Raw genomic sequence first — 22,854 nt, forward strand, 5'->3', positions numbered from 1 at the left:
CGTACATATTATATGACCTTGCAGTCTGACAGATATGCTTTTAAGCTTTTTATGCTGTTTGACTCCAACCCATAAAAGACAAAATGTTGCCATGCATAAAATTAAAATGTGCTTCAACAAACTCAGAACTGCTTTGAGCATGAATTTTCCCATTTAAAGGCAAATCTTATTAACATTACAGTCGGTTATATGATCCACAATTATCATAAAAAGACAGCAGACCACTGCGATTATAATGACATTAACGGAGTAAGACTTAAACAGAATAAGTAATCTGACGATTTGCCAACGGTGAGGTTTTCTTTGTCGACGGAAGGGGCAGGAATTGGCAAGCGCAGGTTACATTTTTGCTGTTTCACACTTGCGAGAGTGAAAATAATTTAAAATGGCAACCCCATAAGCAAGTATAAAAGACAGCTGCAATGTTCTTGCGCGTCCTTTTTTTTTTAAAGAATAGATACTTTTTCAAGAATTTCAGTCTTGAAAAGCGTTGCACAGCCTGCCATATTTCATAGTTTTTAGGCACGCTAAAACAACGGCAATGCTGCCTATGAAAATCTGGCATTTATGAGGTTAACACACGCAACATCTGGTTCTAACTTTCGATCACATGACCGACAGACTTGGGAAGGAATTTGGATGGAAACGCATTACCAGTGAAAACATGATGCAAGTCAGCCATCTCCTGCTCAGCCTGTTGCCATGGATCCCAGGTAACTTCATTTAAGCCCGTTTTGTGCGTCTTTTAAAAAAAACATAGTGAGGCATAATCCAATTTTGCCAAATAAATAAATAAATAAATAAATAAATAAATAAATAAATAAATAAAAAGAACCGGATCATTTCATTGAAAAGAAAAGTGAAATTTTGTAATGGTCATAGCGCTTCCCTTTTCTTCACTCGTCGTAAGGCTTAATCAAGCAATGTCGTGCTATGGCTCAAGCCTGACAGATTTGTGGTTTCTTTCTGACTTTCGGGTTGAGTGAACGCTAGCGCGTTTTGGCTGCCGCTGCTCAACCCGTATTGTTTTGTGTTTTTTGTTATTGTAAAGTGTCCTTGGGTGTCTTGAAAGGCACTTATAATCAGAATCAGAATCATCTTTATTGGCCAAGTATGTAGAACACACAAGGAATTTGTCTCCCGTATAACACGCTGCACTAGTATCATCGTAAACAACAAAATCATTGAACCATTTTAGAGTAACCAGTAGTTTTGTAGTACCATTTTGTGGTGCAAGAAGAGTGACTACGTCAGTGACTGTTTAAGGAGTTAATGGGTAGAGGGAAGAAGCTGTTTAAGTGTCTACTGGATTTGGTGCCCATGGATCTGTTGCGTCTGCCTGAGGGGAGTGGCTGAAAAGGTGGTGGGCAGGGTGCGGAGGATCCAGGAGGATTTTCCGTGCCCTTGTCTTGATTCTTGCAGTGTGCAAGTCCTCAAGAGGGGGTAGGGTGGTGCCAATAAAATGTATTATTATTATTATTATTATTATTATTATTATAAAATGTTTCATTTGTGCATCAGGACTTGTTTGTGGGCTGATGACCGAGGACCAGTTTACAGTCCAAGAGGGTAAATCCCTTATTCTTCCATGTCATTATGAGCCGCAATATGCCAGTAACGTCAAGTACTGGTGCCGGGGAAAAATGAGGGAGTTCTGCACAAGCTTGGCCCGCACAGATGACTCCCTCTTGGAGAGCAAGTCTGAGGACAAAGTGACTGTTTTTGATGACCCGGAGGAGCGAGTCTTCACGGTGACCATGAAGAATTTAACGGAGGAAGATTCTGGCTGGTACATGTGTGGTGTGGAGCTCGGTGGATTTTGGGAAGCTGACGTCAGAGCCTTCACTTACGTCGAGGTCAGCTCAGGTGAGTGGAGGATGTTATTTTAAGATCAACGTGTTATTTGGCACTTTAGTTTTCATGCATTTGCATGACAAGGAAAATCCCCATTTGCTTTCTGCAGGAATATTTGTCGTGAACGACAGGCTGAGCGAGGAGGAGGGTGGCGCTGTCAAAGTTCAATGTCTCTACAGTCCAAAATACAGGTTTTTACATTCCATTTTGATGTTAAGTGCCTCGAAATACTCTTATTATAAAAAGATTCATTGACATATATTGACACACACGTAGGGCGGCCCGGTATCCAGTGGTTAGCACGTCGGCTTCACAGTGCAGAGGTACCGGGTTCAATTCCAGCTCCGGCCTCCCTGTGTGGAGTTTGTTCTCCCCGGGCCTGCGTGGGTTTTCTCCGGGTGCTCCGGTTTACTCCCACATTCCAAAAACATGCGTGGCAGGCTGATTTGACGCTCTAAATTGTCCCTAGGTGTGAGTGTGAGCGTGGATGGTTGTTCATCTCTGTGTGCCCTGCGATTGGCTGGCAACCGATTCAGGGTGTCCCCCGCCTACTGCCTGAAGACGGCTGGGATGGGCTCCAGCACCCCCCGCGACCCTAGTGAGGATCACGCGGTTAGGAAGATAAATGAATGAATGAATGACACCCACGTATATACGTGTGAGCTCGCAGGCTGTCAGTGGAACAGAAATGCCGTTTTATTGTGCACCTCCAATTGTACTAAAAATAAAAACTACAACAATACGCATGCTCGTTCGCAAGAACTAAAACGCGCATACGACAATTCCTCGACACATTGGTTTTTCACCAACAGAGAGAGTGAGAAGAAGTGGTGTCGGATTGGAAACCCGAATTCCTGCCTGGCAACAGACGATGAGGGAAGCTACGAGGACGTGTCTGTGGCCATCACTGATGACAAAACGGGAACTTTCACCGTAACCATAAAGAAGCTGCAGATGAGCGACAAAGGCTGGTACCGGTGTGTTGTCGGACCAAAGCAGAGAACAGTGCATGTGCAGGTCTTACCTCGACCATCAACTAGTAAGTCGACAGCAAGTAAGGATCACACGAACTGCATGGAGTTCCTAAAGTCTTGCAGCAGCTCTGCCATTTACTTGTGAGAGCTCACGAGAATTTAGTCGGCACTTTTACCAAATATTAAGCATCGTGTGTAGATTATGCGTCACTCGACGAACAGTCGCGGCACAAAGCAATTGAAGGAGTGCCGTTACAACACAATCAAAAACATCGACACATACCGCCTAACGTACTTGTACTGAAAACTCACCACCGCACGCTCTCATTTGCAGCAGCGGCAGCCTCGACGACGAATTCATTAGCTGCGGCAAAGCCGTCGGTTGCGGATGCAGACGCCCCCAAACGGCGCCTCACAAACGATTGCTGCGTGCGACAAAGGTAAGAAATCCGTTAGGAAATCACCGAAAGGAGCGGAGCATTTCACGTGACTCGGCTTTACAAACCGGACCGTCTTGTAAAAATGATGCCTTTGTGTCTGTGTTGTAGTTTGAACGGGCAGTCCGTGGTGATGTTTGCTTCATTCATGCTGCTTGCGGCCTTGACTATATTAGCGACGAGGATGTGGAAACGTAGTAAGTTTTCGCTTATTCGCATCACATTCTTCATGAGAAGGGTGCTCACCAGATTCCTGCAAAGGCAAAACGGTCTTCCTTTTATCCTGGCTTGCTTGCAACAAAAATATGTAACAGAGTTAAGGTTATAATCATAATTCCAATAATAATAGCCCGTGACCCTCGTGTGGATAAGCAAGAGTAACAGAACAGCAATTGTCTGGGATGTCTCGGTCAGCTGCGCTGGCTTTCAAACATGAAATGTATATCGGAGCACGATACATGCCTTGAAACGTCTTCCTGATGATTTCCAGAAGAGTTTGCAAAGTTAAGACAAACGATGGGGATGAAAGCAAGAAATAAGGTCAGTCCTCATGAGCAGCATTTCACAAGACTTCCTGCTTCTGTGTCGTACAATTCTTTCTTTCCGTCCCACACAGGATGACTTTGGCATCGTGACCTGCAAAAAAAACCCTGCGGTTTTCGTCACCGTCGATCCAATGGATGCCCAGGCGCACTGAAATAGCAAACCACCGTTTGGCTGTTTTTTTTTCCCCCGACTGCCTGGACCAAAGAGAAAAAAGGAGATCCCATCACTTCTACGTAAACATCAATTCAATTTGAGAGAATCTGTCAATCTATCTTTTAATTTTCTTAAATATATTATTTTGTTTTTGCATCTTATTTTGTGTTTCACTGTGTTCGAGTGTGTAGTGGTCATAGACAAGTGAAAGGGGGCGGGGGGTGGGGGGGGTCTCATCTAAAAATGAATTGTAGTAGGAACTAATAGACTTACAAATCATTGGAGGGTGGAGATGATGCCGTCAGAAAATCGTGTGCGAGTGAAGTGTGAAATTGAATCAAAAGAATCAAACGGCAGCCAATCAGCCGTTCAAAACTCAAAATGATTTTGGTGCAACGTCGACACTTGATGGTCTTATCTCGAACCATGACGGTTCTCTAGCCTCATGTTGATATGTGCAGCGTTTATTGCTGCGGTGCTTCGGATTCAGCTGCGAAAGGGTTAAAGATGCAGACGTTTTCTTTTCATAGAATACCTGCACAGTACTGGTCGTTCTTTCCCCTCCATTGCCCCTGGCAAAAGATTACATGTGCTCTGCTAGATGAACACCTCCCACTCCTGAAGTGGCTATAAAAAAAAAGAGCCAACTAAACAAAACTGGTACTGTCTTTTTAGGATCACCTTTTCTGTATGTATAATTCACGAGCATTTACTGTACAGTCCTGACAATACACTTGTTGAATTGTTCAACATAGCTTCTGAACATGGATCAGGTTTGGGGTTGGGTCTGCGATCCACCCGTGCTCGTGGGCCAAGTGGAGCAGATCAAATCAAATCGTCAAAGTCATATCCTTATCAATATTACATTCTGTTCCTCTGTAGTCAAAAAGGAGCCACAGCACGTCACTTGTCTCAGCCTTGGAGAATTTTTTGATAAGGTCCATGAAAAGGTCACCACCACCTGACAAGCATGTACACAACCTGTCCTTGTCTGAGGACGTATGGCACCAAACAACAAAAACCAGAACTCAAAGATTTCTCTCCGTCAATAGGTCCTACACAGATTGACTATTGTTTATGTGTCCTTTCAACGAGCATTTAAATATCAGGGTCACTATTTTCCAAAACTGTAAAATATACTTGAACAACACACACTTCTCCTGCCGTTAGCGAGGATTCAACTGTTTGTCCTTCGTATGCCACACATAAAGTGGAAGCAGCTCCTTTTTTGCCTTTATTTAACCAGGAAAACAACAAAAACACTGTGCCTCCTTTAGCTTTTTGTCATATCTGTATCATATATGACATCTAGACTAAGATCGTTTGATCAAACGCAATAGCGTAATTGTAGAATGAAACTGTTCTGTGATGCTAATGGGCTCAAGTTGGTCTTTTCAAAATGAAGTTTCCTTTTATCCAAACACAAAAAAGGCAAATTAACTACCAAATGGAACAAAGTTCACAAACTAAGTTTGTTCCAAGACATGAACTGCAGCTCTGAGCACCCCCCCCCCCACACCCCCATTAAAACTCAAATGCAGTGACGACCTATTTATTGCAGGGAATCTGGTGAAAATAAATAGAGAGACAAAACAAGCTTTTTATAGTTTCACCCAAGCATGAGATAAACATTTTGAAAACCTTTTTACAAATAGGCAAACTTATTCAAGCAGGAGGCAAAGGAGGCATAAAAGAATTTCTATTTTTCTCTCCCAGGAAAAGCCAAAGAAAAAGCAAGAGCCCAACTGAGCAAGTGTGCTTTGTATTCCGAAAAAGTCTTACTGGTTGAAGATTTGCTAAAGTCTTGCCTGATGGCATGCGGCGCTACGGTATATTTCGCATGCGCTGTAAACATAGCATCAGACCGCGTTTATGGGTTTATTGGAGTACACTAATCCTCGTTTATCGTGGTTAATGGGGACCGCAACCGCCCGCGATAAACGAAAATCCGTGAAGTAGCGACCAATTAACATATACAGGTAAAAAAAAAATTATATATATATATATATATATATATATATATTTTTTTTTTAAGTCCGGAAAAAGTCCGCGAGAAGCTGCAGAACAACAGCGAGTCACATAGAGCAACACATACGGTACTGTACTCCATGTATATTAAAAATAATATACATTTTTTTCCAAAATATATTTTTCTATATATTTAGCGAATTAGCGAGGGATTCTGGTCGGTGTGCAATGGCACTGCATCATACCCAGACATTTTTCTGGTGCACCTCATGTATGAAGAGTCGGGTGTAAAGTTGATGCATCATGCAAACAAACACCTGCTGCGTCGAGCCGGAATGTTGCCTACAAAATGCCAGCCCTGTGCGACGCTACGGAATAATGGCTCTCGAAGATGGATGGATGCGATTTACACCAGAGGTTGTTATTGACTTGAGCGCGATCACTCCTGCATACCGAAGGCCATCTGTGTACGCAGGCCAAGGTTTATTGGAGACAAAGAGTTGGGATTTGCACACGAGCCCTTTATTCATAGGCTCGCAAAGGCAAATCATCATTTTGTGACATGAAAAGTGACAGTGAACGGAGGCAGCGTGTTGCCTTTATGTATCCGCTTCTCAATTTTTGAATGCTTCATATTATGGCAATTAAGAACCGATATATGGTCTCAATGAGTAAAACACACACACACACACACACAAACATTATGCAGCTGTTAAAAATACATGAATACATAAATGACCAAACGGAAAAGACTTGTTTTGACGGTGTTTTGTTGTTACTTTGAGTGTTGGTCTTTTCAGGACGTCATTAGTGCTTTTAATTTAGTTTTTATAGCGTACTTCTGCAAGTGTTTTTGTAAATAAATTTCACGCTGCTTCTCCTGCCTCCCACGCACGACCTTTGACACCATGCCCTGCACCAAAAATGAACACGTTCATCAAAAGTTAATATTTGGAGTTGAAAATTCTGAAACATAAAATTAAAACCACGCTAGTCCCGCACTGAATGGATGAAACTCACACTTGCTTCCTCAATCCACAAATGGATCACGGGACCTTTGGATTTGTCATTCGGATTTATGAAGCTTACGTTTGAATGATGCAACATCCTGATTTAAGGTTGCATAGGCCCTTTTTTTGGGTGTGTGAGGGGAGGGTAATCGAGGCATGCTATATCTGTGCTGATGAAATTGCCTCATCATCACCCTCGGCCAGATGTTTGGAATTGATATTCCGTACATTTTTATTTCATGTCATTTTGATACTGTATAATGGATGAATAGCGATGTAACCGAAGACTATGCAATGGCCTATTTAGCACAGCGCGCAACTTGCATCATAATGGACCAAAAGTTAAAAGCAACATTGATCCTCAGCAGGCCGCTCGGGGCTGAGGCGCCGCATGATTTCATATTACTGTGATCATTAGTATGATTCATGCATCATTTTCTGGTTGTTAAATCAATGGTGGGGCTCTCTAATCAGGCGTACACGCAGAGGCGGGCCGTGCATTTCAACCTTAGGCCTTCAGTGGCGTCACATACATTAACAAAATACAGTATAGGCTCATCAGTCATCAAACAGCACTTAATTTCAGGAGAATTTAAAACAATCAAGTATGTATTCACAATTAAGAGCAGGAAACTAATTTTATAGATAGTCAAAAATAAAAAGATGATTTAAAAATACTAAATACAATGCCACCCAAATTAAGTTGTGTGATCTTAAATTAAACAAGTCTGTCCAATAAATTGCGCAATGTCGCAGTTTCATATAAGACACCAACCAAACAAGAACAAAACAAACTATTCTTTGAAAATAAAGTTAACAGATAATTTGCATTTTGAGAATCGGCTATACAACAGCAAATAACTGACGATGTTGAGCAGCTGAGATTGAACGAACTTTAGTGCACGAAGGGGGCTACAATGCGGCATTATAAATTGCAGGTAAGCAGATTTATTTGATACAGCTTTGTATCTTTGTCATTTTATTTCCTTACCATTAATTTAATACTAACGAAATAAAATGACAAGAAGAAATGCAAAATAAAATTCATTTACTCACCAATGTAGTGCCGGTTCACTGAGCTGCACATCTACGCGAGTGTCCCCAAACGTTTTTAAACGCACCGTAGTTTTTAAGTGCCCAGCCGTGCTCTGATGTTTCCTTGCTGCCTTTGTAAAACAAATCAAATGGTTAAATCCAGTGTGGCTCCAAAGACCAAATCGGTCCGTTGCAAGCAATAGGCATTCCCAGCAGTACAATTTGCAGCGTTTCTCAGAGGCTGTGAGCCACGGGTACCATTCATAATTGCTCGTCTGAAAATGACGGACAGCCCCTTTTCCTTGCTGGGACAGGCTCGCTAGCGCAGAAATTGGGCGACCTCTTCGCACAATATCCAGCTTTACGTGGAAAGTCCGTCTTGAAAATTGTGTGGAAAGTAGTTCTGCAAGCAGATCAACGTCTTCTTCCTCGGCCATTTTGGGTTAAAATGCAGTGATAGCGCCCTCTAGCAGGCGCTAATCCAATCACCGAACGCGCACGTCCAGTCTTGACGTAAGGCATTCTAGCTGGCCCCGGTGCGCATACTCGTGATCTGATTGGCTATTGCAACCTGACTGTGCCCATTCGTTTACAATGAGAGGAACGCTGATATTATCATCTCAACCTCTGCTCTCCAAAATGATAATTAGGTGTGTGAATGTTCAACTAAAATCACTCCGGCGGTGACGCTCAAAAGAAGGTATCGTCGGGTTGCGGTGAAAAAAAAAAATAACAATGTCGGTAGGTCTGCTTTGATGACGGCAGGATTATTGACGCTCCTCCCCCCCTCCCCCAAATCACAGCAAAGAGACAAAAACAAATCAATCCATCTCATTCATGACAAGCATTGTGAGCAGTGCTTTTGGTGGACACACGTTGACATCACGTTCCACAGGAAAAGCAGACCCTGTACAATGCTACACCCCCGTCGAAAAGGATCTACTTTCGTATTGACCATATACCATAAGCAGTGGTGTTGCTGGGCTTTTTTTTTTGTAGTCAGTGTGACTGCCAATGCCCGCTGGGCGTTTTGCGACAGTTCTACAATGGTCCTTTGAAATAACAGCGCAATTGAAATGTCACTCAAAAGCTTTCTGTGGCCCAGCCATCATGGATTCGCCGCTGAGTGGTTTCGACTGCACTCCCGTCTTATGAACATTGCCGAGGACATTTTGCTTAATAGATTCAAAACACAAGTCAGGGTTATTTGAGTATCGGGTTATTAAATTGATTCTGAAGGCAACGCGCATGCTTATTTACAAGTGACTTTGAAGAGGCATGATTACTGTCGTTCATGAGTTGAGGTGGTGATTCCAGAAAAAAAATAAGAATACCAGAGCAATCTCAAAATGGTGAGAGAAAAGAAACACAGCGACTCACGCTTTGCTTTCAAACTGATTTTAATATTTAAAAACGGTGACCTGTTTTACTCTACTTTGATTGGCTGTTACAGATGAATGTCAAAGGAGTTAATTCACAATGGAAATGTTACCACTTGAATAAAAAGGGGCACGTTAAATGGCATTTACAACAAGGACTAGAAAAAAAAAAAGAGTAGTTTGAATTTTAGCCATTTCCAACAAAACATACTGGATGTCTGAGCGTCGTAGTTTTTTTTTTTCACAGTTTATCCCTCCACTCTCATACAATTTATCGTACAACTGTCCTCCATGCACCTCCTTGTTGATCTTTTTAAAGGGTGGATTCAGAAATCGAATGGCGGAAGTGGTAACGACTTGACCCATCCATCCGTTGTCACGCAAATAAAATGACATTTCAAATCCTCTCTTTTACTTTTCCATCCCAACATCCACTACGTGTGATGTTTTCTTTCGTTTTTGGAGTCGTTCGGATAAAGCAACACACTGTTTCGGGAACTCAAGCGAAACCCCTTAGCAATGGATTTCGTAAGCCAGCTGGGATTCAAAAAGGAGACTCTGACTGAGGAAGACCTCCTCCGGGTCCGTGGTCAATGGCCCCTCGCCGCCATCGCCCGGATTCCTCCTAAGCTCCATCCCTCCTGATCTGGACAGGGTCTGAATCACTTGATGATCCAGCAGAGCTTCTTTCATGGTCTTTTGTTGGTCGTAGCCTCCCATCACGGGGCACCTCACCGAGGCGGAGCCGACCGGCTTTGCGCGATTCAGCACGTACATCTCGTGGCCGCGGTCATCGCTGTACTCCTCCAGCTGCTCGAAAGTGGTGGGTCCGTCTGAGTAATCGTTGACGTAGATAATGCTCTCTTCTTTGGTGGCGCAGTAGGATCCCGCGTCCTCTTTCCGGTATTGTTGGTGACGGGTGTAGATCAGAATCAAGAGAAGAATAGCAGTCAGCGCTAGCAAGGAGATGCCGACGGCAATGGCGGTCTGCGTGGCCGGGCCCAGCGCACTAAAGTCCATGCTGTCTTGCTCGTAAAGTGGCTCCTGGCTAACATCGGCAACCTTCGGTGGGTAGAAGGAATTGGATGAAGACGACACCGATGCGTGGGTGTTTGAGTGAGGCCAGAATTGGGACGAATATGAAGAGGAGGACATGTTGACCGCTAAGTGAAAAGTAACCCTAGCCACGCCGCCGGGGTTCCACGCCTCGCACTCGTAGCGACCGGCGTGCGCTACGGTCACGTTGCTGAGGAACAGCATGCCGCTGCCCGTGTCTGGGTCGAAGCTGTCCCTCTCGCCTCCCTCCTCGGTCCCACGCACAAGCCCGTTGAGTCCTCCCGTCTTTGTTCCCGCACTGCCGGGCAGGGCCGTGACAACTCCTCCGGCACCGGGTCGGAAGAGTTCACCGTTCGGTCCCAGCTCTTGAACCAAGCCTCGCGGGGATAACTGGGCCTTGCCGTTGGAAGATTTTTTCCAAGTGACCTGAGGTTGAGGATATCCTGAGGCCTGACATGAGACTCTGAGACTCTCCCCGAGTCTTACAGTTAGATGACTGGGCTCAAGTTGTACGACGGGGGGGATGCATACCAGGCTGTTTGGAGCCACCTCACCCAGGCTGAGGTGGGAAAGGCGAGGCGGCTCCGAGCACATTAATCGACGCTGCTCAGCGGTGCTTAACAGCCGCTGTCCGTCCTCACCGATCCATGTCCTTAGCCAGCCAAGAGCGCAGTCGCAGCGCCATGGGTTCTCTGCAGGATGAGATTCAACGTTAGTTTTGGACCGAATGAAATGTCATCCACCGTTGAGTTGATTGAACCGGCTACAAATTGTCCCCTAGGTGCAGTTATGAGCGTGAATGGTTGTCATGAACCGGAAAATATGTTGTTCCTAACTATTATGTGATAAGTGTCATGATTTGGCTTGGGACCACCAGGTGGCACTGTAGGGCTTCCCCTGCAGCTGCACACCTGTTGGTCGTTAGGTAATCAGTTCTATAACAGGACTTCCGCCCGAACACTCATTGTTGGGATATTGTTGCCGTTGGCTACTGTCATGTTTGTTTGTTGCCCTTTGCTGCAGTCATGTTTGGTCATTGTTAAGTTTGATCTTCAGGCATGTGTTTGATACTTTGGACTTTGTTGGTTTTGGATTTAGTTTTCTCTGTGTTTTATCCAATACAACTCATCAAGTTCACCCTGCTCCTCCCCCCTGCCTGCTTTTTGGGGGTCCACCGCCACCTCGCTACGTGGTGACAATCTTCCGTTATATAAGGGAGACTGTTTGCAACATCAAACGACAAGGGCACGTTTAAACCGTCAAGGAGAACATTATTTTATCTCGAGCACGACTTTATGTTATTATGAAGAAATGCTTTGTGGTCCGGATTAAACCGTTGCTATGGCAGCACCCGCGATAAACTCATTGCGTGCCTGCCATTGTTTCCCAGCTGGCGGTCGTTTTTGGCACATTGAAACCATGCCGGTCGCCTCTGAATACTCCTTCTTTCACTGATTATGTTTGTCGGCTTTTGACAAAATCTCAGCATGTGTGAAGCTCAGCATTAAAAAAAAAAGATGAACCAGTTCATGTTACTTTTGCGGCTGATTCACAAGATATGTTATTTGTGATGGCTTCATTGTTTTGTTTCATGACTAACAAGGGATGTTGTTTGGAATGTGACTTTTCTTCAAACCTGTGACTCGGAGCACCTGCAGGCTGACAAGCGGCCGCAGTGCCGAGGCTCCCAAGGTGTGGAGGTGATTTTGGCTGAGATCCAGTAGAGCCAGAGATGACAATCCACGCAGAGCTTTGTCTGCCAGCAGCTCGATGCTGTTTTCCTGCAAGTGGAGTTCCTGGAGGCGCTGAAAGCGCGGTGCACAAAACGACAAGAGTGAATACGACGCCCGCCACAAAATGAACAACCATCAGCAAATCTTGACAGGCGACAGAAAGCGACTCCGCGTTCTCACAAAGCCACCTGCAAACCCCTGAACGTGTCGTCCTGGACTCGAGTGATCTGGTTGCCCGCCAGGTAGAGGATCCGAAGATGCTCCAGACCCTGGAACGTCTCTGGGGTGACCAGATGGATGAGGTTTCCATTGAGGGCGAGTTCGAGTAGCTGCCCCTGACTGAGAAAAGCTCCGGGCTCCAGAGCTGAAATGCTGTTATTTTGGAGGTACAGGTAATGGAGGCCGCCCAGTCGGGTCAGATCCTGAAGACGGATTTGCACAATCGCGTTGTCCTGGAGGAACAATGTCTGCGGGGCAGAGAGGGGCGGGGTCATGAAATCAATCCAAATCAATCAATGGGGGGGGGGTTTGCTTTCTTGAGGCCAAGTGAAAGACACGATTTTATCTGAAATTGGTCTCAAGGGACGGAAGACCGTCGGGCAAGCCGTCTGCGTTCCGGCACACTCGCGCCTCATTCGATTAAATTCATCAGCAGCAGCTGCTACAAATGTGAAGAACCCCTTTCTTCTTTGGAAAATGCTGAATTTTACATGAAATGACTGCTATATGTTCACTGAACACCAATATATGTTTTTTTTTCAAATATCTAATGCTTTAATCACTTAATCACTTGCTGCGCTAGATTCCATCATCACCCGTCAATCAGGGGAGATTCCAAGAGAGTGACGGCAACACAATCATGTCACTCCAACGGATCGGAGTGGAATCGCAGACGTGTCAACGGACGGCAAATCACGGTGACAGAACCGACCTCAGTGAAGGAGGGGACGCGCTGCGGGATTTCTTTGATTCCTAAAGAGCCGCACTCCACCGCGAGACTGTAGCAGCGGCAACCGGAGGGACATCCCACCGAAGGTCGGGAAACTGCAGTCAGGATGATGAGGAGGAGGCGCGGCGACAGCCACAAGACGACCATGCTTGATGAACGGCTGAGCAACTGACACTGAGAAAAGGAGAAAAGCGCGAGCCCAATCTGTCACTCATCAATTCTTCCGCTTCAATCAAATGTAGTTTGACGCAAGACATCTGCATAAATATTGCCCGCGCGACTTCATTCTGAATCGCTATCCGAGTCTGATCAAAATGTCTGCCCCTTCCCCCTCGCGCAGATCAATAAAGTATGCAAAAGATTGGTTTCGCCATTTTGAGTTCAGTGCAACTCATCAGCCAGAACAATGAGAGCAGATTATGATGACGTCGCCTAACGGTCCAAGCGAAGCACTTCAACGTGATCGAGCGAGCCGTGTGAAGAACGTAAATATGAATTTGCATTGAATGACGTTGGCACAGTGGGGGTAGTCGCGTCGCTTGCAACGATGTTCAGAAAATGGCCCGAGAGGACTGATCAAAGTCGCGATTGGCAAGGCTGTTCGGCAGACGTAACGAAAGGGCAACCGCTTCGGCGGTGACCTTATTAAGAGCCGCGATGCACAACCACATTCACCGTTTATTTCTTTCATCGCGGCAAGAAGACAGCTGGTCAAATTGCGCCTTGGTTGTTCACTATTTTGAAAGCATTCAAGAAGCCCCCCCCCCTCCTGCCTCCCATCTCTCCACGTTCCCGCGGCAACGGCGCATTGGATTCGGTCTTGTAAACTCTGAAACCGTGTTTACACCAAAAGAAACCTCTTGCCTCTGGCTGCCTCCTGCGGCAGCATTTGCCTTTGATTAAACACTCGATGTTTATTTACTTACTACTTACCGATAATCAAATTATGGCATGATGGTCGAGGACTTCCACTATGTTATTCTACACCCTTAACTTCATTCCACTACTTGTTCTATTTTATTCCTCGCGCACTTTTTCAACACGCTACTTCCTCCATATTTTTCTTAGTGCATTTTAATTTGAATTAGGCATCTGTTGGCCACCTACGTTTAAGACCCAGGCGAATCGCCAGAAGAAGGGGGAGGTAACACATTTGAGTTGCTCCACAAATTGGCTTGATTCACAATGTGTGTGTGCACTAGCAAGTCATTGCTTCAATATTACGTGTTGTTTGTTTTCACACCCGAATACACATTTGTGAACTACATCGACCGTGATACTTTGCGAATTGGAACGAGACAAGCTGCTTTGATCAAACTGCCTGCGTTCACATCCACAACGGCGCAAACCGCCTGGTGCCCACTTGCACGGCCATGTGAAAATACCCAAACTTGCAGCCCGCACCCCCGCACCGGGCATGAAAACAGAGCCCCTAGTCTTACCATATTCATATTCATTAACCTGCCACTAAGCATGTTTGCAGTGGTGTAATAATCCAGAGCGGCATTGTAATATTGTAACTCATATTTCAGCCTGGCAGCGCTGCACGATTAAGAGAATGAGCAATGAGCTGTATGTTAATATTTCATGTTATATTTAGAGAGCATTTACAAAGATAGCCCGGCTCCAGTAATCCATTGTGACCTACATCAATAGTCCAGTCATCAGAGAGACACTTTGGAATAAAAGAAGCCGAGAGCTCTCTTCACGCGATTGTAATTGCTGGACAAAGGAGAAAAATTGAATTTTAAATATGGCCTTGGACCGTCATTCCATTTTTTTTTTCAGTGTTTCGCTCTGTGCGTGTGAGAAAAATTGAGAATGAGAGAGAGAGAGGAAGAAATTAATTGCTTTGAATCACAGTGAAAATGTCACAGGGCGATCGCAGAGCAACGACACGCGTTTGCCCCAAGCTAAGAATAGACAGCGAAAAGGATGCATCTTGCCCGGTAGACGTTATTAGGCAAGGAGCAAAACATCAGGCCAGCAGCGACGTCGTGCAAAGTTTGTCCGCCACACAGAGAACCACGTTTGAATCTACATTTGAAAAATCGATCAACATGTGGAGTCCGCAAATTTTGGAGACTAAATTGTCCAAGTGTTGTCCTGTGGTTGACTTGAGACCAGTCCAGGATGTTGCCCCACCTACATTCCAAGTTAGCCGGGGTAGGCTTTACATACCCGTGCTCCTAATGAGGACAATTGGCATAGAAATCTCAAACGCAAAAGACAGTCGGATCGGCCAAGCTTTTGGGTTTAATTTGAATCTCGTCAGTGTTAAAAGGAGATGACAAATTAGAAAAAAAAATCTTCATTGTGTTGGCTTCCTAAATCAACAGTGCTGAGTCTATTTTTTTCCTTTTTATGTTGCTCCTCTGTTTTCCTCGTATATTCCTGTTTTGATTCTCCCCATCTTTTTTTTTTTTTTGTCATGCTGATGTTGGGATTTCACTGGTGAGAGGTCAATTTGTTCATTTCAATTTCAGTAATCCTCGGCGGTACAGGCGTAATCTGCACAATCAGATGCTTGTTAGCTAAGCCGCTCTCGGCGCTGCTGATGTTTTCACAGAGAGGTCTCCGTTGTTTGCGTTTTAAAATGAGGTCAACTGTATCCCTCCGCCGACAGCGTGAAAATGTAACGGGAGGATTGGAGCTTAATGTTGTGTATTTCGATCTGCATGTTAAAATCAAACATGAGAAGAACCGGTCGGGGCAGACGCTAATTCTCCAATCAAATCAAAACGGCACAACAATAAAGCGCATCCGCATTTTTTTTTTTCACCTACGTGCATCCCAAAGAGCAAAAAGACATTTTTTTACGCAGACGACGGAACAACTTGCGCTGGACCATCTGTACTGCGATTTGGCTTTTTTGGGTCCAGTTTGTCATCCGCCTCTTAACAATGAAGGTCCTGTGGTGGCATTTTTCGTTTGTATGCCAAATAAACCCAAAGAAAGACAAAAATATTTTCCAAAAAAAAAAAAATCAAAGAGAAACACTTGTATTTACAAATTGGCTTTGGTGAGTTATGACGCGACAACGCGCAAGTCATTTCAGCGTCAGATCCAAATTGGAAATTGGTCTCCTACACCATCGCACATCAGATAATAACAGGGGCCACCGACAAACATTCAAGGCACGGAAAACGAAAGCCAAAAAAAAAAAAGACAAATCAAAAATGTGAGAGGTCGAAAAGATGTTTCGGAGCGCAGCCGACAGCCGTGGCGCTCGGGGCAAGAAGCCGAGTTCACATCTGTGCGTTGCCATTGCTGCTGGTCTGCCTCATCTGTTGTCCTGGTAACTCTGATGATAAGGGGGAAATTGTGCTTGCGGCACCCAAACGCCAGACACACTTCCTGTGAGCTTCGGCAAAAAAAGCGGCTTAGAAATACAAGCCGTCATTCCTTCTGGAAAATTCCTCGCAGTAACTTTAGCTCTCTGTGATGACCGGGAGACCCATTTGAAATTCCCTTTCATTCCCACTTGTTTTTGTTTTTTTTCGCTGAAACTTTTTCTCTCTTTCTTTCCGGATTCCCTCTCTTTTCCCTCTCCCTCTCTCCGTGCGACTATCAGGCTCCCTCGACCACTTCTCCATCATGTTTCCACCCCCCCATTTCTGACCTCTTAGTTTTCTCATCGCTTGTCCTTGTGTCCTGACTGACAGGTGCTCAATCATTTTTCCTCGCAGCATCCTTTAGTCCGCAAACACACGAAGGCCCAGGCAAGCTGGGATGACACTTTGTTCTGAATGGACTGTACTTGGAAAAAAAACCCAAAACAAAAACAACCTCAGACTGTGAGTGACAGTCTTGACCGCACACACGAAAGCCCCAAGCGTGCGAATGCCCATGAACATGCAGCGCGCATCCCAGGCAGCATTTACGTTCCAGTTTGACTGACAGATTAGATAACGCGCGCTGCCTGCTACCAAGATTCTCCAGCGGAAATCAGATCCGGAGAGATGGACATAGACGCAACATACGCGGCTCAGGCGGCCCGGTAGTTTAGTGGTTAGCACGTCGGCTTCACAGTGCAGAGGTACCGGGTTCGATTCCAGCTCCGGCCTCCCTGTGTGGAGTTTGCATGTTCTCCCCGGGCCTGCGTGGGTTTTCTCCGGGTGCTCCGCTTTCCTCCCACATTCCAAAAACATGCGTGGCAGGCTGATTGAACACTCTAAAAATTGTCCCTAGGTGTGAGTGTGAGCGTGGATGGTTGTTCGTCTATGTGTGCCCTGCGATTGGCTGGCAACCGATTCAGGGTGTCCCCCGCCTACTGCCCGAAGACAGCTGGGATAGGCTCCAGCACCCCCGCGACCCTAGTGAGGATCAAGCGGCTCGGAAGATGAATGAATGAATGAATACGCGGCTCACGCGGGTTTTTTTTGCAGGTCAGTGGTCAAGGAAGCCCTGCTCGCCATTGATTTCTTTCTTTTTCACACAATTACTCCGGCAGGCTTGGCCCAGCCATTGATTGGAAATTGCCCTTGTAAATACGTGCGCTAGCGAGCGATAAAAGGAGTCAGCAAAATAGATGAAATGTACGTGAATTATGTGTGTGTTTGGCCCGACACCCCATTTCCCATTTTAACGACATTGGATTTTTCATCCGTTGGACGACTTGGCGCGTTTTATTTTGGGCGGGCCCGACCGACTGATGGACTTGGGAACCGGTGAAATTTACCGACGTAAACGATGACGTACATGCGGACCTACCGACAATGAAAGTACGCTTTTGCGTGAAAAAATAAGTGATGGCCTGACAAATCATGACAAAGAGCACGGAGGGAATCTTACAGAGCGTCTTGGAGCTCCTTGTCGGAGAAGTGGAAAACGACAGAAGTGGGCTAGCACCCTAGCATTGGGCTAGCACCCTAGCTCCCCATTTTTCAAACTCATTTTTATTCTTTGGCTTTTGACTCGGCATGAGACTTGATTTTTAGTTCATCATTCGTCATGTATTGTTGTAAGAATGATTTTAGCTCCATCTACAGCACTTGCTTCAAAGTGCTCAAGAAAATGACTCGAGTTGAATTGAGTCATGGACGGGCGCTCTCAATTTCATCACCGTTCACAAATTTAGAGCCTGTTTTATGGACTCTTTGATAAACGAGGCCCCGATGATCTCTCGCGGTTTGGAATCATCACTTTAGACATCTCGATTCTCAAAAAAAACGAAACCGATATCGATGCGCGCTCAAAATAGCTGTTGTCACTGCCGTGTTGTGTATCCGTGACGCGTCCCCTTATGTTTTCAAAGACAGATCAGTGTCACCTTCTGACACCGACGTTCCTGTTTACAAGTCAATGTCCTCAACATTCTCCCAAGTACGAGCATTTTTTATTCAAATTTAAATGTGAAGGTCGATTGACACAATGGATGAACGCAATTCATTTCCATTTGCCGCTCGCCGCCATCTCGACTTCTTCTTCTCGGTTGATTTTCACGAGCGGCGTTGCACACGGCTCCGTCTGTCCCAATGCTCGGCGCCCATTCTCGTCTGAGCGGCAGCGTTTCTCGCTGTAATTGATGGATGGCATCTGACAGGACGGAAGACGGATGAAGGGAAGTTCAAGCCTCCTCCTTTGAGAAGCGCAAAAATCCCTTTTTCATTTATATTTCGCTTACGGGCATTCGCACTGAACAATTGGGAATTCGTCCCGATTCTGCCGAAGCGCCAGCACGACGGTGCCGTTGCAGCTGGCTGAATTTAAACTGTAAATATGCTCGTTTTTATGGGCCCTCTGTTGACACGACAGCGTTACTCAAACAGCAGTTTGAAGTGTGTGCACAATGCGGCCCAAAATGAAACCGGCAATGATGCTCCAAACGCCATTTTATGCCACTCTGCGGTATTTGGCTTCATCGTGAATGCACTATACTGCGGGTGGATTTGCGAGTCGGGAGGGAACAGTTGGAAGTGAGATCAGCTGCCCCGACACATGTCGAACGACGCCGTCAACCGGCCCGGTGAATCTTGCGCTCTCAATGGTGGAAAGTATTCCGAACCATCCTCGTGCCACTCTTATTGGGGCTGAGCTTGTCATTCTTGAATCTTGGGGGAAATCGCTTTGCCATACAAAACGTCTGACGTTGATTTCATTGTCTGGCAGACGCATAAAAAATGTAAAGATCCGCAGGCAGAAGGGTTCAACTTGTCTGCTGTGTAGATGTGCTCATATGAGACAACACCCCCCCCGCCCCCACCCCACCCCCAATGTCAGAGTTAGACAAACAGAGTCCTATACAAGGACCTGCTGTTTGGCCCCATGTCCGTGTCTCGAATAGCAATTAAGAAGGGTCATAGCACAGCCGCTGTGACATTAGCCGAGAAATGGCTCCACTTAACGCTGAAAATGAGAAAACATGACCTTCTAGTTAGAAGCTTTACTGGCTCTGCGCACTCTGGTGTGCAATGTGTCTCTCGCCCCCCCTACATTTCGCTACTTTGCATTGTGCACAGCACTGAGTTTCTGAATTGTTTTCTGGAATTAAGACAGCCGCGGTGAGAGCAAATTAACGCTCAACGAATTGATTTGAGGCAAATCATTTTGTAAGTCGGGGTTGCCTTGAACACAAGCCATCGATGCATTTGTGAATCACAGATTGACAGAATGCCAATCCACCTGCAATTGGAGCACACACCGAAAGGTTTTTTCTTCTGTGCTTCTAGGTAAAATGTTGATGAATGGGTATCCAAGTGTTGCACTGAACCAGTTTGTCAATCTTTCAGGGGCTGACACGGTGCAGGTGTTTTTTTTATTTTATTTTATTTATTTTTTTTGCAAACTGCACAAATGTAATACCAAAGGGGACAAGTAAGTGCCCCCGCAGGTGAACCAGTTTCTGTAATCACTGTCACTCTTCTGTTAATCCTTCATTCTGCAATACCGTGTCACAGACACAGATGCTTTGGACAACTAATGGTAATAATCATAATGATGACGCTGCTGATAAACATGCATAGGCTACATCTCGTTGATATGCAGATTTTTTAAAAAATGCATTTCAGAGTAAATCCACATATTGGGTGTCCACCGCGAGTTTTTTTTTCTATCGCACTGACTAAGTCATCCCGTTTCCACATGATTGCAACGTACCAATTCTCGGCGTTGCAAGGGTCCTCAGCTCTAGCCACGGAAACGCCGAAAGAAAGCAGCGGGAATTCTCAGGAGATCAAGTCCCGTTTCAATCCGTGCAAACCGCACCGTTCCGTCGGCCGAGTTGGCGATGCTATTCCACACAAGTGCGGGCTCGTCCATTAGAAGAAGTGGATGCGGGGCGAAAGCGGCTGATGTGGTGCGCCGACGCCGGACGTCATGCTGGTGATGGTCGATTGACTCTTTTTTTTTCCCCCTCCCCTCAACCTTCTTCTTTTGCTTTCTTATATCGCGCGCCGTTTGACGTGATCGTCCAGTAATAACGAACCCAACTAATGTTGTGTGTGTTTTTTTGTGTGGGTGTGTGTGTTGAGTTGATTTTCAGCCAGTCGGCGAGAAAGACAAAGTGAACGAAAGGGGGCGGGCGCTATTAATTCCCTTTTCCTCATTCATTTTAAAACCTCGATGGATGTTCCACTCAAGCTGGAGCATCACTCCCCCGATGAATTTAAAACAGTCAGTCGATGCTCGACCTCCGCAGCGGAACGAGCCTGTCGACATCCTACGGTTGATATTTGATATATAATGCGGAGTAGGGATTAAAATGCTCAACAGCACGTGCCGTATTATTATTATTATTATTTTTCTATATTGTTCCACAACTTTGTTACTTGGCAAATGCCACAATACAGTTTCAAAAGCAAATGTTTTATTTTTCTTTACTTGATTACACTCCTTTGAGGTCCGAAAAACTCCAAATCAGACATTTCTGATGACACAGTCGAATCTCATTACAACTTACCCCGACGGACATGACGGATCTGGATATTGCAACGGCGGTTCGTTTGAACCCATGGGTGTCAAACTCAGGTCCCGGAAGGCCGCTGTCTTGCATGTTTTCAAAGTCTCCCTGTTGCAACACACCTGATTCAAATGATTCAATCATCACCAAGCTCTGCGGAAACCTGACATTGAACCTGTTCATTTGAATCAGGTGTGTTGCAACAGGGAGACTTGGAAAAAATGCGGGACAGCGGTCCTCCAGGACCTGAGTTTGACACTTATGTGAACCCTTTCCAATAAAATGGCCGCCAACTACCATGTGTGAGCCTGGTAAGAACATTTACAGATGTCAAAACATCAACACGTAAATGGTATAAAAAATGACAATTACAATAACGTGTATATTAAGTAAATATGATTTTATAAGACTTGAAACAACTGTAGCATTCCTACTTTGTCTCTGAAAACATTCAGTCAGCAAACGTTACCCGCAATAGGCAACTACCATAGGCACGGTGGTCGACTGGTTAGCACGCCGTCCTCATAGCGCAGTATGGTCGATTCAGGAGGAAAATGATGCTTAAGAAAAATTTTGTGATTCTAACCAGTGAACCTCACTCCGAAAAAAAGCGGGGTCCAAGCCATTTTATGACTGGATTGTGACACGCTCTTTTTCACACTGTCCCCGAACTTTCAACACCAGCCGATTTGCAGTGCAGGATGAGAATTATTCCAAGCCAAAAGACTAAACGTAATTTTATTCTATTCTGTCAGTTTTGCACTTGCAAGTCAGCTGAAAAATACATGTCGTGTACTTTGAAAACATGAATAATTCAAATTCTTTGTGTCATTGTGTGCAGTACAATCATATTGGAAAAAATATATTTGCACGGCTTAGACGCTAAGAATAATACTAACAATGGTCTTCCATCAGTTTTTTAAATGTATTTTTACCCGCTCCTCTATATTGTAGTTATATTATCAGGGGGGGGACCATGCTGAATGAATTCCACAGACCACGGCCTTTCATTTACGAAAGGTTGCTGGCTGGCAGATGTAAAACTCCCTGCTTGACTGACTCGTCATTATGTTTCATGCACGCTAGAAATGAGTGTGCAAAGCTGAAGAACGATTTATCTCAACCGGTGCAGCAGCCTCAGACTCGTGCGTAACCATATTGCTCGATCATAAAGCTTGGAAGCGTTTGGCTGAATATGGGCAAAAAAAATAACATTTGACAGCATATTCCAACGCCTGTGGTAGTGATTACCCAGGATATACAAAATGGATCCGCTCCGCAGAATTGATGTGGCTGCCACCCCGGAACACTGTTCCTCACAAAACAACCTATGATGATCTCAGCAAGATGCGGCTCAAGCCTCCATGGGGCTCCCTAATGAAGTCTTTTCAATGGATTTCTCAGTGAATGTTGAGTTTGAAAGAAATATTCGTCTCATAGGCAAACGCTTAAGATGGCAGCGCGCTCCCGTCAATCATTTTTTTCCAGTCCTTCATCCGTTCACAGGGCCATAAATGTTACATCGAGAGACGATCCCCGCAGGGAGGTAAATTATCCCGCAATTTGGAGCTATTTCATCATTACGTGGTAGTCTTTAACCAGCCCACACGTTTGATCAAACGAACAATTTTGGAAAGAATGTGCTAATCATGCATCCGTTACATTCATAAGGCATTGAATCGATTGCAACTGGACCGTTCTGGACTAAGACAATCGGAACGGTCCGGGCCTGAGAGTGAAATTAGCTCGGATGAAGGAGAATATTACCTGCTGCATTGTAAATGGTGGTGCTCAAGGACTAAACGGTGGGATGTTCACCTCCAATCCGGCTAAAATGGTCAGACTAGAACGGTATTGACG

The 22,854-nt window shown here is 45.2% G+C and overlaps 2 protein-coding genes across 4 annotated transcripts; one reads left to right on the plus strand and one right to left on the minus strand.

Moving 5' to 3' along the window:
• Positions 1–618: 618 nt before the first annotated feature.
• LOC127616936 (polymeric immunoglobulin receptor-like) lies at positions 619–4,073 on the plus strand. 3 transcript variants are annotated; one of them, XM_052088779.1, is made up of 8 exons: positions 619–713; positions 1,522–1,866; positions 1,964–2,045; positions 2,667–2,908; positions 3,163–3,268; positions 3,377–3,462; positions 3,756–3,805; positions 3,882–4,073. In XM_052088779.1, the coding sequence occupies exons 1-8, from the start codon at positions 665–667 to the stop codon at positions 3,960–3,962; spliced, it is 1,041 nt and encodes a 346-aa protein (XP_051944739.1). In that variant the 5' UTR covers positions 619–664; the 3' UTR covers positions 3,963–4,073. The 3 variants fall into 3 exon arrangements, with proteins under 3 accessions (XP_051944739.1, XP_051944740.1, XP_051944741.1); XM_052088780.1 differs by having other exon boundaries at positions 623–713; positions 2,667–2,893; XM_052088781.1 differs by lacking the exon at positions 3,882–4,073 and having other exon boundaries at positions 623–713; positions 3,680–3,805.
• Positions 4,074–9,359: 5,286 nt separating this feature from the next.
• lrrc24 (leucine rich repeat containing 24) lies at positions 9,360–20,737 on the minus strand. The gene is made up of 5 exons (XM_052088771.1): positions 20,193–20,737; positions 13,077–13,268; positions 12,334–12,612; positions 12,049–12,217; positions 9,360–11,104 (listed from the first exon to the last, which is right to left on the minus strand). Exons 2-5 carry the CDS (start codon positions 13,239–13,241, stop codon positions 9,870–9,872), a joined length of 1,848 nt encoding a protein of 615 aa, XP_051944731.1. The 5' UTR covers positions 13,242–13,268; positions 20,193–20,737; the 3' UTR covers positions 9,360–9,869.
• Positions 20,738–22,854: the final 2,117 nt, after the last annotated feature.

This window comes from Hippocampus zosterae, chromosome 15 (assembly GCF_025434085.1).
Source record: "Hippocampus zosterae strain Florida chromosome 15, ASM2543408v3, whole genome shotgun sequence".
Lineage (NCBI taxonomy): Eukaryota > Metazoa > Chordata > Actinopteri > Syngnathiformes > Syngnathidae > Hippocampus > Hippocampus zosterae.

Bases quoted from the DNA above. Each gene is read 5' to 3' on its own strand.
- LOC127616936 (XM_052088779.1), top strand. From the start codon at position 665: ATGATGCAAGTCAGCCATCTCCTGCTCAGCCTGTTGCCATGGATCCCA. The intron at 3,463-3,755 runs GTAAGTTTTCGC...GATGATTTCCAG, and splicing joins GACGAGGATGTGGAAACGTA to AAGAGTTTGCAAAGTTAAGA. The intron at 3,806-3,881 runs GTCAGTCCTCAT...CGTCCCACACAG, and splicing joins GGATGAAAGCAAGAAATAAG to GATGACTTTGGCATCGTGAC.
- lrrc24 (XM_052088771.1), bottom strand. From the start codon at position 13,241: ATGGTCGTCTTGTGGCTGTCGCCGCGCCTCCTCCTCATCATCCTGACT. The intron at 12,218-12,333 runs GTGGCTTTGTGA...CCGCGCTTTCAG, and splicing joins ACACGTTCAGGGGTTTGCAG to CGCCTCCAGGAACTCCACTT. The intron at 11,105-12,048 runs GTTTGAAGAAAA...CTCATCCTGCAG, and splicing joins GCAGGTGCTCCGAGTCACAG to AGAACCCATGGCGCTGCGAC.